The sequence below is a fragment of the Aspergillus foveolatus genome (genome assembly GCF_047715535.1).
Source record: "Aspergillus foveolatus strain CBS 279.81 unplaced genomic scaffold BDW70scaffold_25, whole genome shotgun sequence".
NCBI lineage: Eukaryota > Fungi > Ascomycota > Eurotiomycetes > Eurotiales > Aspergillaceae > Aspergillus > Aspergillus foveolatus.
In genome coordinates, this window is record NW_027396089.1 from 318,889 (window position 1) to 336,165 (window position 17,277).

General features: G+C 49.4%; 6 protein-coding genes across 6 annotated transcripts; 1 reads left to right on the forward strand and 5 right to left on the reverse strand.

The window, feature by feature from the left end:
* Positions 1-115: 115 nt before the first annotated feature.
* Positions 116-2,304, reverse strand: BDW70DRAFT_136691 (RsfS/YbeB/iojap family protein). The gene has a single exon (XM_073736905.1). It carries the CDS (start codon positions 2,266-2,268, stop codon positions 220-222), a length of 2,049 nt encoding a protein of 682 aa, XP_073595869.1. The 5' UTR covers positions 2,269-2,304; the 3' UTR covers positions 116-219.
* Positions 2,305-2,496: 192 nt separating this feature from the next.
* On the reverse strand, positions 2,497-3,729 carry BDW70DRAFT_54619 (RNA-binding ATPase activator ESF2). The gene is made up of 2 exons (XM_073744253.1): positions 3,013-3,729; positions 2,497-2,960 (listed from the first exon to the last, which is right to left on the reverse strand). Exons 1-2 carry the CDS (start codon positions 3,683-3,685, stop codon positions 2,593-2,595), a joined length of 1,041 nt encoding a protein of 346 aa, XP_073595870.1. The 5' UTR covers positions 3,686-3,729; the 3' UTR covers positions 2,497-2,592.
* A 309-nt stretch (positions 3,730-4,038) lies between these two features.
* BDW70DRAFT_136695 (coenzyme A transporter) lies at positions 4,039-5,929 on the reverse strand. Its single transcript, XM_073736906.1, has 2 exons — positions 5,309-5,929; positions 4,039-5,250 (listed from the first exon to the last, which is right to left on the reverse strand). The coding sequence occupies exons 1-2, from the start codon at positions 5,642-5,644 to the stop codon at positions 4,264-4,266; spliced, it is 1,323 nt and encodes a 440-aa protein (XP_073595871.1). The 5' UTR covers positions 5,645-5,929; the 3' UTR covers positions 4,039-4,263.
* A 467-nt stretch (positions 5,930-6,396) lies between these two features.
* On the reverse strand, positions 6,397-9,925 carry BDW70DRAFT_168357 (DDT domain protein; the record flags this gene model as incomplete). Its single annotated transcript, XM_073742445.1, has 6 exons — positions 6,397-7,652; positions 7,703-9,312; positions 9,372-9,388; positions 9,447-9,549; positions 9,606-9,749; positions 9,902-9,925. The coding sequence occupies 6 exons, from the start codon at positions 9,923-9,925 to the stop codon at positions 6,596-6,598; spliced, it is 2,955 nt and encodes a 984-aa protein (XP_073595872.1). The 3' UTR covers positions 6,397-6,595.
* A 2,486-nt stretch (positions 9,926-12,411) lies between these two features.
* BDW70DRAFT_136699 (putative lectin family integral membrane protein) lies at positions 12,412-14,476 on the reverse strand. Its single transcript, XM_073736907.1, has 7 exons — positions 14,015-14,476; positions 13,888-13,954; positions 13,763-13,833; positions 13,522-13,702; positions 13,281-13,475; positions 12,702-13,230; positions 12,412-12,642 (listed from the first exon to the last, which is right to left on the reverse strand). Exons 1-7 carry the CDS (start codon positions 14,101-14,103, stop codon positions 12,515-12,517), a joined length of 1,260 nt encoding a protein of 419 aa, XP_073595873.1. The 5' UTR covers positions 14,104-14,476; the 3' UTR covers positions 12,412-12,514.
* Positions 14,477-14,627: 151 nt separating this feature from the next.
* Positions 14,628-16,601, forward strand: BDW70DRAFT_54647 (dolichyl-P-Glc:Glc1Man(9)GlcNAc(2)-PP-dolichol alpha-1,3-glucosyltransferase ALG8). Its single transcript, XM_073744254.1, has 6 exons — positions 14,628-14,799; positions 14,887-14,965; positions 15,025-15,218; positions 15,269-15,762; positions 15,816-15,955; positions 16,005-16,601. The coding sequence occupies exons 1-6, from the start codon at positions 14,723-14,725 to the stop codon at positions 16,527-16,529; spliced, it is 1,509 nt and encodes a 502-aa protein (XP_073595874.1). The 5' UTR covers positions 14,628-14,722; the 3' UTR covers positions 16,530-16,601.
* The last annotated feature ends 676 nt before the right edge of the window (positions 16,602-17,277 follow it).

A 17,277-nucleotide genomic window follows, 5' to 3' on the forward strand; every position in this document is an offset into this window, starting at 1 on the left:
TCTCCTACTTCTGTTTTGTCAGACTCTCCTCTTATTCTATTCTGGTGGGTTGAAGGTTGAGTGTAGGTCGAGATAGATCGCACAGTTCCCACTGAGCACAAGCTAATCGGGAGGTGAAACTCGCTGCAATTCATTGATATCCAGTAGAGTACATATAGCTACAATGGTAGAGAAAAGGGGTATAACAGATGGCCAGTACGCCACGAGAATCTCACTACACTACTCCTCCGATTTATTCAGCTCTCTCTCACACGCCCGCCACAACTTTGCAAAAAGACTCTGAGTGCCCTCCGCAGCCCTGGCTGGGGTTCTTTCGTCAGCAAGTAAAAGACAGTCCCGGAGATGGGCAACGAGCTCTCCCTCAAGCCAAATCGGCGGATCCTCGCGACTCATCATGGGGGCCCAAGTGGAAATACACTCGCGCGTCAGACGTGCATCACCTGAATCAGCATGTAGACGGAAAAGCATCTCATAGTCTTTGCGTGTCCGGGTGCTATTCTTTAAAGGTAGCGTGCGCCACCACTTCATGAACGCGTCATAGTCGCCGTTACGGAAGAGATAGACCATGAGAGTTCGAGCGTGGATTGGGTCGAAGGGAATATCAAGGATTTCGATCATACGTACAACATGGGCGCCTCTTTCTGCTGGGGTCAGACCGTCATCATTTTCTTCTCCGGGGGGCCCTTGGGGGAGTGAGGAGAGGTAGTATAGCCGGGTGAAGAACTGGAGATTCATAAAATCGTTCCCTCTGAGAACGAGTTGATCTAGAGCACTAAGAGCCAATTCCTTGTCGGCATCGGTGAACCATTTCTCTCCGTCTGGGTTGTCTCCTGTTCGGGGGGTGAGCAGGATATCAACGACAGTGGGGATTAGACGATCTGGTATATGTGAGGCGGAGAAGCAGCAACCCATGAATGCGCGATGTACGCTTTCTCTGCTGATTCCTGTATGCCCTCTGGAATGTGCCAAGCACAGAAGCTCTAGTCTGGCCAAGGCTACAACATCCGGTGAAGCGCCCAATAGACTGTGGTGGAAAAGTCGTAGGAAGTCGGTCGAACTCTCGTCATATGGTCTATCCCCCAAAGCAGACATCAATTGCTGATCTGGCATAGTCGTGATGTACTGCAAGAGCATAGCAGTCGGAGAAGACAATTCGCTCCCTACGATGGCATGTTCAGCAGGGGCATGATTCTCGGACATAAAACGTGGCGTAAAAACAGCATTGTGTGGCGGGCACGCGAACAACTGTCGACTCCTATTATGAAACTGTCTTCTTTGTTCATGCGGAAGGCTGATCCACGACCTGGGAACATTGGGCGATTTATAGTCAGATGGTGACGGACTTATTGAGTTGGGATAACGAACCTCTTCGGGCGCGTTGTCCTTGGCGACATCGGCGTGCTCCTGTCTCTCTCGCTGTGCTCGCGCCAGTCTTCCTTCCCATAGTGTCTCCAAATCCATTTCCGCTCTCTTCTCTGCCGTGAACACCTGAACAACCACTCTCGTACCTCCCACGAGAGGGCCAAAACCCTCAAAATCGCCTTCCGTCCGCTCTTGAACAGGGTGCTCCTCCACGACACCCGCGTTGACACAAATCCAACCCGTAGTAATCCCGTCATCCTTATCATCAAACATCGTACCAGTTCGGCTAGCAATTCTAGCTCGGCGGTTCTTGCGCCGAAGCTTAATCTTCAGCTCGTTCCTTCCCAACAATCCGTCCGCATACGGCGACAACTTGTATTCGCTCCGCAGCCAGCGACACAGACGGTCAGCCGAAACGTTCAAGTGTTTGACACTGCGCGCAGTCCCGATGATCATGATGACGTTCGCTCCGAGTGCTGAGGGCGTCTCCAGTGGTCGCAAGTCAATCAACTTGAGCTCATCAAGACCAAGGTCTTTAAAGATATATTCAAGGAGTTCCGGCAAGATTTTGGGCGGGTTCTCTGGGAGCTCTGGGAGTTTCTCCTGTAAAGTGACCTCGGGTACTGCAGGTACTGAGCTCTCTTCCTGAAGATACCACGGGATGTGTTGAGACGCCTGGGGAGCCCGTTGGCTTTTTGGAGCGTCATTTTCTTCCACAGATGTGGTATTGGACGTAGACGAGGATAAGGATGGATGGTTTTCTGTGGGGTGGTGTGATGTCGAGGTCAAAGTCCGTACTCGACTATATGTGAGACAAGCATGACGAGGGGTGGATAAGGATATAGACGTCAATACACGACTAGCGTATTGAAAGCGCTGAGGTGCCCTCAGCAAAGTCCTGTTCATTTTGTTGAGGGAGATGCGGAAGGTTCTTAAGGTATCTATAACGATGGGTTTTATGGCGGCAAAGGACACTGCAACTTTGACCACAAACTGTGCAAACTGTGACTAAGCAGATCTATACCAGGTCTTGTTAGGGCAGCGGCCATCGAAAAACTACGCTTACAGCAGACGATCAAGGCAGTATCTGTATTTCTAATTTCTCGATAGAATATGCTCAGAGTACGTATGAGAAATTATGCTATGCACGATTTTTAAGCGGTTTGGGATGAGAAGGAGAATGCAATCCTCAGGTATCCGCTAGAATTCTATACAAACGTGAAAAACGCATCAGAAAATCTTTCCCAAAACCCTCCTAGTATCCTCCTCCACAGTAGTCTGGTCAGCAGACGTCTTATCCCGCCCGAGCTTGACCTCTTTCTGCTTGAATAGTCTCCGCGCGTTGATTGCTTGCTCTGTTCCTTCATCTCCATGCCCATCCTTAGCTGCCATCTTTTTCCGCCGCTTCTCCTCGTTCTTCTTTTGAATACCCTCCAGCATCTTCCCCTTCTCGTACCCTTGCAGGAATACCTTCTCCTCTTTCCTCGCCCTTGCATCTTCAATCCGACGCTTCGCCTCCCGTTCCGATCTCTCCCTCTCTTGAGTCTCCATGAGATCGGCCCACTTAAACCCTTTGAGATATTTCATGTTCCATACATCTAGTGGCACTCGTTAGCCCGCGCAAACTGAACGGGCAAAGTTTTTACCTACCATCATGATACCATCCACCTTTCTTTCCACCCACGATCGTCGCATTCAGCGACTCTGCGCAGATCTTCGCCGTCTTCTTCGATGCAAATTCAACCCAGCCATCGGTATATGTCTTCCGTTTATTCGACCGCCGCCTCGGCGCAGAAGGGGGTCGCACCGCCGGCGTCAGGAAAACCTTCGTGATAGGCTTGAACCCACGGGTTTCAAGAAGCGACTTGAGCGCGAATGGCTTCAAATACGGCGGTAGTGATGAGAAGTACACGACGCCCGTTTTGTTCTTCTTCGGCGGCTTATTTTTCAGCTTGTCGAGCGGCTTCTGGCTCTTCTTGGCCTTCGCTTTTTCCACTTCGGCAGTCACGTCAAGGTACTGGGATTCTTGGTTCATGTCGTTGCCATCATCGTCTGAGTCATTCTCATACTCATCGCGCTGTCCGCGCTTCTTTTCACGTAGGCGTACACCTCCCGCTTCTGTATCGCTTTCTTCTCCCTCTGATCCGCCTGAGCTCTCGTCTTCGGAGGCGCTTTCTATGTCATCTTCTCGCGATTGTGTCTTTCTTCGCTTCACAGTCCGACCTTTACTCTCTTCAGCGGCTTCGGAGTTATATCCGGCATCGTTGTCTTCGTCGTCGCTGGTTCCGATGTCCAAGAATTCGTTGCGTTTGCGGGTCGTCATTGTAATACAGGATATAGTTTCGTAGGTAAAGTGGGTGAATTACCTTGGTAACACTTCGAATGTTTAGGTTGTTTTTAAAATTCGATGTTGCAAACATGCGAGACTTGAGAAGATGGTTGCGGAGATCAACTTTTTAGACCGCGGGATGGTCCGTGCGTCGTGCGTTGATGCCTGGTAGATCAGGTAGCATAACTATAGGCGGAGTGCTACGTTGATGTTCACATCAACTGGCCATGAGAATGCTAATCAATCTGAAAAAGCTAGGAAGGTCAGCAATTTCTTGCTCACAGAATAGAAGCTTAGAATATACTCCTTCCGATCGTACAAGATCAAGTCCATTCAGTTTTTGAGAACAGCCACCTCAGCTTCTTAGCTGACGAAAGTCATCATAGTATCTAATCTTTATATTCGATAAACTTATCTACAGCGGTCGTGCCATAATTCAACTATGTATAGAACGCAAATATGCACATGAAGCGGGTATGATGATAAGATACCAACATCAGGAGACACCCAGCCCGAAGGACGCCAAACCAGATAGCAAAAATGAAGCAGTCTCGAAGAGGAAGAGGGCAGGTCTAAATCCCTAGTGACCATTTGAGCCGTTCATAAACAAAGAAACCAGTAGCCGTCATGGGTATCATCTTAAGATAACCAATTGTCAAGCCTATGAAGAACCCGCGAAATCCTCTTTCCATCAGGATTATACGCGCTGTTTCCGCCATGCCTAAACGGCGGCCGTCACCAACGACTCCGCCGACTTGCATTCGCCGGCGCACCACTTCCAAAGGATATGAAGATGTTTGGGAAACAAGGCCGGCGATTGCTCCTGAGAATAATTCTGCTGCGGCCGTCAGTTGCGGTCTTTGCCGGACCTTCTTATGGCCCGAGGACGAAGATCGAGGAATGGTGGTGTAAGGGGCTAGGAACGGTAAACGGAGCCAGTCGCCAATTGTGTCATGAGTGAGGAAGGACACGCCCGCGTACGGAATCATCCCAAGAAGCGTAGGCGTAAACCCCCGGTAGAAGTTGGCCAGCCCTGAGCTAGGAACAATTTTCCTCGTAGTCGAGGAAACAGTATTCGCGGCAGCAGCAGCGGTCCCGGTAACGGACGAGGTTCCTTTGCCGGTTGAGAGCTCTTTTGGAGGTTTAACTTGCTCCCCATAAATCTGTCGGATGGTATCGACAAGGGATGAACGCGAAGACTTCTTGGTCTCGAACGCTAGCCGCACCCTAATCAACTCTAACGGGTATGTGAAGAAAACCGAGGTAATGCCTGCCAAGCTCCCTGAGACAAGGCGACGAAATGGAGTCTCTTTGTCCCGTGACGGTATAACTATTGCTCGAAACTGTTCATAGGCGAGGAACTTGATGGATGCGTAAGGGAAAATCCTAAGTAATGTCGCTGAGTGGCCTCGGTACAGGCCTCGGGCGCCTTCATGCCGCTTGATATCCCGAATAGCGAAGACAAGCCCAGTCCAACTTCCTGTATATTTGGCGAACTGAGGATTTGACGCTTGAAAGAGAATCTTCACTCGATCAAGAGGCGCAACCACCGTCTTGGCCTTCAAGTTTGCTTGTCAGCTATCTCTGCTCCGTCTGATGGTGAGATGTCAAACTTACCGCACAGCCAGCCAGCCCTCCAGCGAGTCCACTCCTTAAGACATAATCGAGGCTCCTCTTGTTCTTCTCCTGGCCACCATTTCGACTGCTCTGACCCGGACGATGTGATGGGTCATCAGCCGTGGTCGCGTGAGGCCCGGCCACCACTGCCCCGCTGCTGATGTTATGTGATGTCGGCCGTTGTGCGTGTGAAGCTGATTCCATCTGCTGCAAATCGGACTGATTTCGAGGCTGAGAGTCGCCTATGATATTGGGGGAAGTAGGATTCGGGATAAATGAGGTAGAGTCGTCTTGTGCATGGCCGGTAGCTGCAGCAGACATGAGCGCGCTCCCCATGCAAATTCGGTTGATCTGAGGTGGTGCAGGTAAGAATCTGGGGCCGACGGACTACCGGATAAACGCGGCCATGGATTTGTGAGGGTTAAGAGGCGGGGTTACGCGGAGGCCTATCCTTGACCGGATAATCAGACAACGTAAAACTGATGCTGAACGCGAAGTTGGAACAAAGCGGGTAATCTATTGAAAAGGGCTGTACCGTAGACAATGAATAATAATCCTGTGGAGAGCATTGGGGAAAGCCGGAGGGCGTCATAGAGTGGCGCCGAACAGACCTGACCGCCCTGACATGCCGATACCTAGCCGCCTCCAGCCCCTGCGCCAAAGTTGCCGCCGCGGGACAGTGTAGACAGGGTCACTTATAACCGTCGCAGGACCTTACCTAGCAGCGTCCATAAAGCCTTTACGTCGGCGCAGTCTACCTCTGTGTGCCTGTTATACCTGCTTAGTCTTATTCAAGAGAGCTCTCGTATTACTTTAAAGAAACTCTAAACTGGCGTTAGACCCTTATCTCTCGCATTTGGTCATAACGACCCCTTACCCTAGCTCGAGTATCAGTGCCCTGTCTAATTATCCTGTAAGAGGCTGAGTACTTTCATATTACGCAAGTGGTATTTCGACTCTCTGATTCAACAAAATCATCGGTCCGGTTATTACTAATATGAAATGCATAAAAATTACATGCTTGAGCTCTATTCAAGGACCACGCTAAAAACTTAACGTGTACTCCTGCATCCAAACACCCAACCAGCCAAGCTCCCTCTCTAATGCAATGTACACTGTATAGCTGTCTGGTATTCATCATCATATCCTTCATTCAGTTCGGAATAAGCCAATCCTCCCACTTGATGTTAAGGGCTCTTCCCAAACAAAAACCTCATGAAAGCACCAAACGCCATCGGCCCAGAATGAGGGCCATAATATGCAAACAAATCAATCCATCTCCATATTTCAAAAGTTGTATCGGCCGCCTTGCCTTGTGAGCGGCTTGCCATGCCGATTCGTGGCCTTGACCTCCTTAAGATCTTCGCCGGATTTCCGCGCTCGTTTGGATGGCCTGGACGCATCAACATGAAGATGCCCATTGTCCGCCAGAGCTGTCGAGTTCCGCCAATTCAAACATCGATGTTTGGCGTCCGCCACATATGTTTTGTTTCGGGTGGTTACCCGTTTAGTTGGTATATCCTCCGAGTCGTCTTCAGTCCGTGACAAATATTCGTGACGTGCTTGCATGCACTTGACAAGCTTGTCACGATGGAGAAGAAGCTCCTTACGTAGTTTCGTCTCGCGCTCTCCTCTAGAGTCAAGCCAGTCCAAGAGGTTCTCAACAGCTTCGGGCTCGTCGTAGTAGCCCCATTCATGCGCCCCCGATAGCCGCGTAGGTCCCTCTTCGTGCTTCTTGCGCTCGGCTGGAGACATATGGAACCGTTTCTGGTATTGCTTTTTCAAATCGTCCGAGACGTCGATAAAACCAAGTCGCTCCATGTCATCTGGACCCTGAACCCACAGACGGCCATTAGCATATTTGGCCTCCGCGGTCGAGCTGTTAGGCATTCCCTCGTACGGCATTGCGTTACGTTCAAACCACCAATACCGGTTGCAAAAACGGTCTTTTCCTAGGCATCTCGTCCGCGGGCAATCTGCCTCTCTGAGGTCATTGTCGACAATGGCGATCTTGTCCTCGAACTTCTTGACGGCCGCTTTCTGCTCCTCCAACTTTTTCAATAATCGCTGATACTGCTTCGAGCCTTTAGGCTGTTTAGCAAGCTGCTCCTTCCTCTCTCGCTCTTCTTCTAGCTTTCGTTTGCGCTCCATAACCCGATCTACGCCACCACGGAGAGCACGCTGAGGTGTCCCCTCTACCTCAGAATCGACTTGTGAATCTCCGTCGATACCGCTCATCTTCGTATCTTCCGCGGGTTCCATCTCTGGCAAGGGACTCGACGACTTTTCAGGTTCAGGTGCAAGAGCTTTGCATTCTTGGTGTAGCCGGCGAACCTCCTCCATCCTATAACTATTAGCAACCCGGTTCATATCCAACACGTTGTCACAACTTACGCTGCTTTGCGAGCCTTCTGATACTCAATTTTCTCCTTTCGGAATTCTGTCATTTGGTTACTACATTCTTCCAGGTAGTTTCGGATAGCCCTTGTTTCCAAACTAAGCATGCAGATTATCTGAAGAGCTCGAATTCGGAGGTTGACGTCAAGGACGGCGTATTGCGCGCGAGCAGTATCTTGCGTGGGCTCTTGGTCTAGTGGTGCCAGATGTTCAAGAATTTGGTTGCAGACCTTCTCCATTCGCGGGCGGACAGATAATTGGTGCAGGAGTCCGATCATGATCATCTCCCATCCACCATTGCGGAAATCCCGTTGTCGTAGACGCTCAATCCATCCATATTCGGAAAGCATCTCGCTAGCACGGTGAGTCTTGATTTCGCTCGAATTATGATCACCATTCAACGTAGCCTTCAAGCCCTCTGCCTCCGCTTTTGCTAGACTACCACGAGTCGTCATTCGTGTCACTGCCGGCTCCGGCGTAGCCTCGGGTTCATCTTGCTCATCTTCCTCCATCACCTCATCTCCGTCAGAGTCCTCTGATTCTTCAACTGGAAGCTCTGGAAGTGAAATCTGAATGGCGCCGTTGTCATCCTTCTCCGCGTTGACAAGTTTCTTCAGAACCGCGCAATGAATCTCGACAAAAAGCTCGCAATCCATTTCATCTGAAGAGAATCGCATCGCCTGCAAGAAATCGTCGAACGTAAAGGAGTCCAGCTGAAATACTTCACAGTACACGTTGAGAGTATTCCACGTTTCGAGAAGCGGACCCACTGATTCCATCTCAATTGCATCCTGCAAGAGATCCTCATCGTTCGGGTCATCAAATTCATTTGCCTTTAAAAACTTCAGCGGCGGGCGTTGTTTCTTCTTCTCGCGATTCGGCGGTATTTCCAGGTCTTCAATAGGGTACTTAATCGGCGGCGGCGATGGTGGTCTTGCGGGCTCGGCCTTGATCACGACACTAGGAATTGGCGGAGCGTTCTTCTCCGGTTCCTGCGATTTCGAGGGTCGTGGAGGTCCATTCGTGGATTTGTTACCGACAAGAAAGCTTGGGTTCCCGTTCAAGGAACGTTTATACTCGAGGAATTGCGCCTCTTCTGAGCGCGCCAAATCCTGTGCAGATGGTTTCGCCTTCTGGCCCTTGACCGCTGGCTTCAATTCCGGTAGCTCCTTGGACGCAAAAAAACCAAAAAATCCCTCTTGGTCAGCCTTCTTCTGTGCTTTCTTCTCAGCCACCCTAGCTCCATATTGCAGATGTTTTGGCACTTCCGTAGGTATCCTGTATTCTTCGGCAACCCACGGCTTAACCAGCCAAGGTGCGCCATTCCAGGACTCTCGAGTCACGTTGTTTTTAATGAATGCGCGAAGCATCTGCTTGGTGAACGTCTTCCTATCACGGGTGATATGGTGGTTATCCAACAGGGCTTCCTCATCCGGGCGATCCAACACTTTGACCAAATAAGTCGCATGGGCGGGAGTTCTAACGGTTCCGTCCGGGTACAGCTGTTCGGGAAACTTGGCTTTGTCTCTGATCACTCCGTGGAGGCGCGTGTTGTCGTCCAACAGGATGAGAACCGGTTCGCCAGGGTAGAATTCCGATTTGAATTCCTACGTTCAATGAGTCAATAAAAGTCTCATTAACGGAGTAGCAACTGCGAGTCACCCACTTCGTATATTTCGTCCACTGATTTCAGTAAAAGTTAGCCGAGAACGTTAGGTTGAGAAAAATCAGAGATACGCACCGAGGTTATCGACCCGCGATACCGTGGAGAATTGGACCCGACGCAATATGGGTCCCTTAAGCGCTTCGGGAAACGAGTTGTTCACCTCTCGTGATTCCTCCATCTGTGAAGTCATTCGTCAGGCTTACAAGTCGATGTTTATTAACACTGGCCCTTTACCTCGCTTCGGAACGCCTCGAAGAAATTCAACCCCGAATGGCCCGTGATTTCGCAAATGAATTTCCGCTGCTTATAAAAATCCATGCGCTGAAGATACGATTCATAGTTGGTGAAGACCTCATTCGTCTCTGATATGACCCACACCTGCGCGCAATGCGTGTCAGTATTCCTTGCCTCTTCACGAACCTTCACGGAGTGTACATGCCTCGGAGCTGTCGTCTTCAATAATGGGCCGTGGGAGATACTGTACGGGTTTTCGTTTGAACAGTACCTGGACAAGGTAAGTATCAGTCAACCACGGCTGTCCTCCTTGACGACATGGTTTCAGGCTCCCAACACACCATTATGATCTATATGCGCACGCGGATAAGGGAACGCGTCGGTGTATCATAAATTCCCGGAGATTGTAGACGAGAATTGCATGGGAACTCTATCGCGTGAAATACAGTTAGTGTCAAGCGCAATATGCGGCAGTACATATAGGGCCGCGTTGCGCCTATAGAAAGGGAGTCTACCTGGAGAAACGCGTCCCAATCGCGCCGCAAGCCCTAATGCGAAGTTGATGCGGACCCAGATGCTGAATAGAGGTGGCGATAACAAGCAGATGCACGGAAAGCCCGGAGGTCGAACTACCAACCGTGAAAGTAGTAAAAGCGGGTCAGTGTAAAGGCTTGACAATTGCGAAGTAGCGGAGCGGGAGGATGCGGAGTAAGTAGTTTGTAGATGCGCAGCTTGTGGGGGGATAAATGGTGTAGGAGGAGGGTGAAGATGGGGAGAGGAGCAAGTGAAGAAGAAAAGAGCTCCAGAAAAGAGGAGAGGAAAGGAGAAGCGGTCCGCGGGACCAAATCAAAGACGGCAAAAAGAGGAAGAGGGAGACCCGGTGGCCCTGGAGGGCAACAGAGTAAAAGGCTGAGTCTCGGGAGCGGAGAAGCTTGTCCTCTTTGGGAAATCTCCTGCCAGGACATCTTGAGTCTCCGACTGCCCGTCCTCTTCGCCTCCACTACATGCCCTCGCCGCCATTCCCAGACGTATTTGCACTCGTTCTGCTCCTTTTCACCTGCTGATTCTCAATATATCAGCTTGATTAGCTCATTTTGGTATTGCGATACGATTTTCCGCAAAAACAGGGTACTTTCACGCAATATGTGCTTTGGTGCAGTAGACAATGAACGATAAGACCAACAAATACCTTCCTCTGCGCGTCAAAACATTCATCTAAGCTGCTTCCGACAACTATTTTTATATATCTCTCTCTCCGCTGTCACCAGATTATGGATAAACTGTTCTATCGTTGTCCCCTTGATCGCGGTGGATCTACTCTAGCCATATACGCCCGCCAGTCCTGATATCTACGCCTTAACCGAGCAGACTCCCACTCGCCACTTTATTCAGTTCGTATAAGTCAAGCTTCTCTTGGTGGTTGATCAGGTTCTATTTTACTACCGTCATTTACCCTATTTTTCAGCTATTCTCTTCTATCTATGGACGGCGTCCGGCCATGCCTTATCAACAAGCAGATTCAACGCCCGCATGGTGCATGGGCCCCAGATTATCTCTCAGTCATATTTACCAGAGCCTCTAGGAGACTACACTTATTTACCAATACCTCGAATGCGATTCTTCATGGTTCGTCAATCAATTCACTCAGACTAAACAAATCACTAAACCCCAGCAAAGCGGCACCAGCGCCTGTCTAACTGTACGTTATGCTCCCCACCTTCATGCCCCATAATTCAAGACTCTAGGATGCAGTTTTCGCTAGTCATAAGTCTTGGCCATGACCGGTCAAGTTTGTCTACTGTCTTGAGACTCAGAGGCAGTGCGAAGCAGTGCAGTGCGCTATACCGCGGGCGTTGTTCAAACACTATTTTTGTACGAGTGCGGAAAGGAACACTGACCCAGCTTCTATACAATTAGTGGAATCCCCGTACCAGAGGAACGGCAACCTGTCCACTAGGCTGACTGACGGCGAGGTCAAGCTCATTATCTCCAGCTACTGGTCGGTCAGTATCTCCACATACTCGCCAGTGGCCGACAAGATACCGCAGCCTTCAGGTTCTGCAACGCGCCCCTAGATTGAAGCCTTTGCATCCTTCAATCTTCGGGAATAGTGTACGACTTTTAACTACCGGTTCCTTTTCGGGAAATGTTGACCTATACCCTTTTACTCCGTACTTAGTCATGCTTCAGAATATTACGGAATCAGTATTATCTGCAGTCCTTGCCTCTAATATATGCATGACTACAATATTGATAAAGGATAGAGATAAGTCGCTATGTTCCAAGCGGGAGAAAATTTATACTGCTGCGGCCACTCCTTGCTCACCAGTGCAGCAGCAAAAATATACACACACAAACCCCACAAACAGCCTTTGAAACCACGGCGTAATGCAATAGGTGAAGCATTAGATATATTCTTTCATATATTAATAATCTGTGTTCGCCATTTTGACACATTTTCGCTCTGTTGAATAACCCCCTAGCAACATTCCTTTGCTTTCTGCCCGTCACGAAGAAGTATGAAGTCAGCTAGTGGATTGATCATATTTTAGCTTTTGGTCTAGCCATTTATGGACTAGCGTATCGCAAGAGTGGGTTCTTCAAGTTTCGGGCGACACGTGGACAGAACAAACAATGTAAACACAGCTCGGTTATGATATCACCGTTGCTCAAGTATCATTTTTAACAGGTGTGTAAAGACATGAAACAGCGCCATGCAGATAGATATACATTAACATACGAGTGGTTCCACGCAATAACCAAATGCGCGTATATGGCAATGGAGCTAGCATGATGCTAGTAGTACTAAAGTCAAAAGAGCTTTCAATGCCGGCTAGCTTTACATACAATATGAGGGATACTGAAAATCAAATCGTGTTCTCCGTCATTGTCATTTATGCAGAATGTGATCATAGGAATTTCTTAGGCATGTTGGCACGGCGGCGCTTGTATATGATGTATGAAACAGCGAGGAAGACTTGGAAGGCGATGATTGAGAATATGAAGAAGCCCATGCGGGGAGTTGAGGCCGTAATCACTATTTCAGTGCGTTAGAGGGAGTAAGTAGACTGGAAAGAAGGATCATTGAGAACATACCGCTAACAACATTGTCCTTGAGATTCTCTGTCAGGCTTTGATGAGACGACCTCAGAGTTTCGTGCAGCTGGTTAAACCGGTCACGGTAGTCCTTGCCTTCAAGATCGCGTTGAATGGATAGTAGCGTATGCTCCATACGCTGAAGGCGAGCGTCAAGACTCTGGACTTGTTCCTTGGTGGCAAGTCGCTGGAGTAACTCCAATTGTCTGGTTTCGGATTTGGAAGCCTGGTTCCCAAGCTCGCGGATGATATTGTTGGTAGCGTGGTTGACGAGTTGAATACGGCTGCCTAGGTCCACGAATTGCGCGTTTATCGAGCCAAGGTTATTCGACGAACCCTGTTCTTGCCGGGTGTTTCCCTGCGGCTGGGCTGCGAGAGGTTGCTGGTTGGTATTCTGTGCTTGGACAGGCGGGGCTTTTCCGACAGGAGAAGTGGCGGTCTGTAGGACGACCTTGAAGACTTCGAAGGAGTCTGGGTTCTCAGGGGTTGCAGCTGTGACGCCAATAGTGTTTCCGGCAGGAAGAGTAATCTGTAAAGAAATTAGAGTTGAAGACGAAGTCAGCAGACCAAGCAACACACCTTGTCCGTCGCGAAGCAAGGCTTATCATCCACCGTGACCTCAAAGATAGCATTAGTGGACCTGACTCGGATGACAGACGGCCGTCCGAGGTTACGGTATGAATAGTCACAATGCCCAAAAGCTAGGCTATCGACGCTGCTGTGGCTTTTGTAGTCCGTCGTGCCGTCGTTGAGAAATCCTCTGATGCTGCCACCCTGGGCAGGGTTAGTCAGAAAACGGGCATTTAAGAAGGTTACGTACCCTTCCACTATGTGTGTCTACCACGAGGGCAAACCCATCCCATTGACCAACGGTGTAGATGCTCGCGGAGCCGATTTTCTGTTTTCCATCCTTGGCGTACCAAAGCTGGAGGTTTCCTCCAGCTCTCTCTACTCCAGTTGCTCGGAATTGAAACTCGGCTGCCCATTCTGACTGGGATAAACTGTTCATGTAAGTATCACCGGTCACTTGTAAAGGTTAGATAGGAGACTGAAAGACTTACGGTGTCTGAGACCAGGCATACCCTCTCGTATTGCCTGGATATGGGGGCGTCAAGATAACTTTATTGGAAAGCTGTAGACATTAGTCGCCGAGAATAGCATGTAATCCCAACTGTTTCTAACGTACAATCTGAGGGAAATGTCCCTCTCCTCCTATGTCCCAACCCGGAATGCCTTCTCGATTGGGCGCCACCCTATATAGCTGGTCAGCTATGCCAAGTACAATTGATAGAAGAACAGGTTCGGAGATTTACATGGTGCCATGACCAAAGCTCGAGGACTCGATTACCGTTTGAGCCGTGGCAACGGCAGAGAAAAGGAAAAATGAAGCTGGAACCTTCATCGTGTCTATATAGTCCGGCGGCAATTACCGGTGCTCGCTACGCCTTGCTTGTTTTTGGGGGGGGGTAAAGGGGGTAAAGGGGGTGAAGAAAAAGAATTGAGCAACCAGGCGTTAGTTGAGAAAAGGGGTATCCAATAAGGCAATGTGAAGATGTAAGCCGAACTGAAGAATGTACAGTAGAAAGATCAGGTTATATGGCCAGGGCCCAGGGAAGCTCGGTGGTACACCGTGGAGACAATGATAGTAAATCACTGAAGTCCAAGGGCGATCACAAAGATATAGGGGTCTTTGCGAGGAAAGGAGTGGCAATCAAAGGTCAACTAAGGAAGAAGATCGAGCTTGCGATCGAGCCTGCCGAACTATGAGAGCTTCTCCACGATATGCTTTGAAGACAAAGACACGGCCCAGGTGGCCTTTTAGTGATTTCCGTCAGAGCCTCGAGCTGTCACGTGCCGTGTCCGCGTTCCCCGGATGGATCGTCGGTCCGCTCTCAAAGCAATCCACTCAACATCAACATTCAGTATTGTAAGACCGCAATAGCTTCCAAAGCTCGCCAGAAAGGTCGCCAGATGTGTCGCGCTCGTTGATTGGACACGCGTGATGCCCATACACAGCTGCAATGGCTGAGTTATACCCATCCCTTACCCAATGCGCCATCGTCGCAACGGCGTTCAAAATCCTCCTCTTCCCCGCCTAGTAAGTGCTCTTGGCGATTGACCAGTTATACTCCGAATATGGCTTGGTTCTTATACGGATTATGCTGATATATGGTCTTGGGCACAGCAAGTCGACCGACTTCGAAGTTCATCGCAATTGGCTAGCTATCACCCATTCGTTACCAGTACAGGAATGGTACTACGAGGTACTAAACTTTTGTCCTCCATCAGATCTGGTTGCCGGATATAACAGTTTCGTGTTTAGGAAACCTCGGAGTGGACGCTCGACTATCCTCCTTTCTTCGCGGTCTTTGAATGGGCACTTTCGCAGCTGGCGCAATATGTGGACCCGGCGATGCTAGATGTCCAGAACCTCAACTACGATTCCTGGCAGACTGTATATTTTCAGCGAACGACAGTCATTCTGAGTGAGCTTGTTCTGTTCTATGCTCTGAACCGGTTAGTGCAACTGCGCATTCATCTGGAAGCCCAGCTCACAGTCCGCACAGATTTATCAAATCCGATCCACAACCTACTAAACACCTTGCCCATGCCGCCAGCTTGTCCATACTGCTATCACCCGGATTGTTCATCATCGATCATATCCATTTTCAATACAATGGCTTCCTGTACGGCATTCTGGTACTGTCTATCGTTTGGGCTCGGAAGCAGTCGACATTGCTGTATAGCGGCATCGCCTTCGCCGTTCTACTCTGCCTGAAGCACATATATCTCTACCTTGCCCCTGCATACTTTATCTACCTGCTGCGAGCATACTGCCTGGACCCGAAATCTGTTTTTCGGCCTCGATTTGGAAATGCTTTCAAGTTAGGCTTCAGTATAATTACGGTGTTCGGGCTGGCGTTCGGACCATTCGTTTACTGGGGCCAACTGCTCCAGCTGAAAGATCGGCTGTTCCCATTCTCCAGAGGCTTATGCCATGCTTACTGGGCCCCGAATGTCTGGGCTATGTATTCATTTACGGACCGCATCCTGATTCCATGTGCGTATGAACCTAGGGTTTCTCTTCTTCCTGCACCTCGCTGACGTTCGTAGTTGCCCCAAAACTCGGACTGGCAGTCAACCAAGATGCTCTAACAAGCGTCACTCGCGGCCTAGTCGGTGACACTTCTTTCGCCGTTTTGCCAGAGATTTCGAAAGAGTACACATTTGTTCTGACGCTCCTATTCCAAATAGTATCTCTCTCTTAAAGTCATTATCAATATCGGTGCTAACTCGAATCAGCTCCCCCTCATCAAACTCTGGCTTCGTCCAGACTACTATACCTTCGTCGGAGCCCTCACCCTCTGTGGCTACGCGTCCTTCCTCTTCGGCTGGCACGTCCACGAAAAAGCTATCCTCCTCATCATCATCCCCTTTAGTTTAATCGCCCTCAAAGACCGTCGCTACTTCTCGGCATTCCGTCCCATCGCCGTCGCAGGCCACGTCTCGCTTTTCCCGCTCCTTTTCACGGCTGCAGAGTTCCCTCTTAAGACCGTCTACACGTTACTCTGGCTGATCCTCTTCCTATTCGTTTTCGACCGCATTGCGCCGGTTCCCGAGCGGCCGAGGATTTTCCTTGTCGACAGGTTCAGTCTCCTGTATATTACTGTATCGATCCCCTTGATACTTTATACGTCGCTGGTGCACCAGCTTGTTTTTGGGCTGGAAAGGTACCAGTTCCTTCCGCTTATGTTTACCAGTAGTTATGCGGCGCTCGGGGTTGTGGGAAGTTGGGTTGGGTTTATGGTTGTGTTTTTTACGGCTTAGAAGAGGGGGGGAGTGAGCATGGGTTATTTGTATATAAAAGGAGCATTTCAATTATCCTGTTATATTCTAGGGTCCATCAGTGAGGTATAATCATTTGTGTAGTAGACGTACTTGACGTATTATGCTAATATTCTAGTTCACTTACGCCCTCGCAAGCCCTGTAACAGAGGATACCATCTCTGGCGACGAGTGCATCCCACAGTCGCCTGATATCCTGATATAGGATGTCCGCAAAGGCTTCAATGACGTCCTGAACCACGTGTTGATTATCGTCCCTTGGAGCCATGTCCTCTCACACTGAATTTACAACAAAGCTGAAGTGAGGGACATCAGATCAGGTATATGAAGAGGCTTACGAATCAAAGGAAAAAAAAATAACACAAATAAAATCTAGTAATAAATTCTTTATGATACATATGCAGATCGAACCGGATTAGATCGAACTACTCCGTGGTCGAAGCCATAACTCCATTATTCCAAGCCGTCCGTATCCGAAGGGATACTTTACCTGTAATGGCATGGCATAGCATGGCGGTGCTCACAGTAACTTCCAAGAACAGGACGGAACCGGAGATTGTGAATTCTTGCTACCTATCTGACACTTATCGGAGTGATCCCACATGTCCGGCGATGGAAACATAGGTCTAGTTCCAATTTCGGTCGGGTTCTTGAGCTTTGCACAAGCAAAGAGGTTGGATGATATAAGTTAGACAGGGTGAAAATGAGAAAAAAGACATAAAGAAGTCTT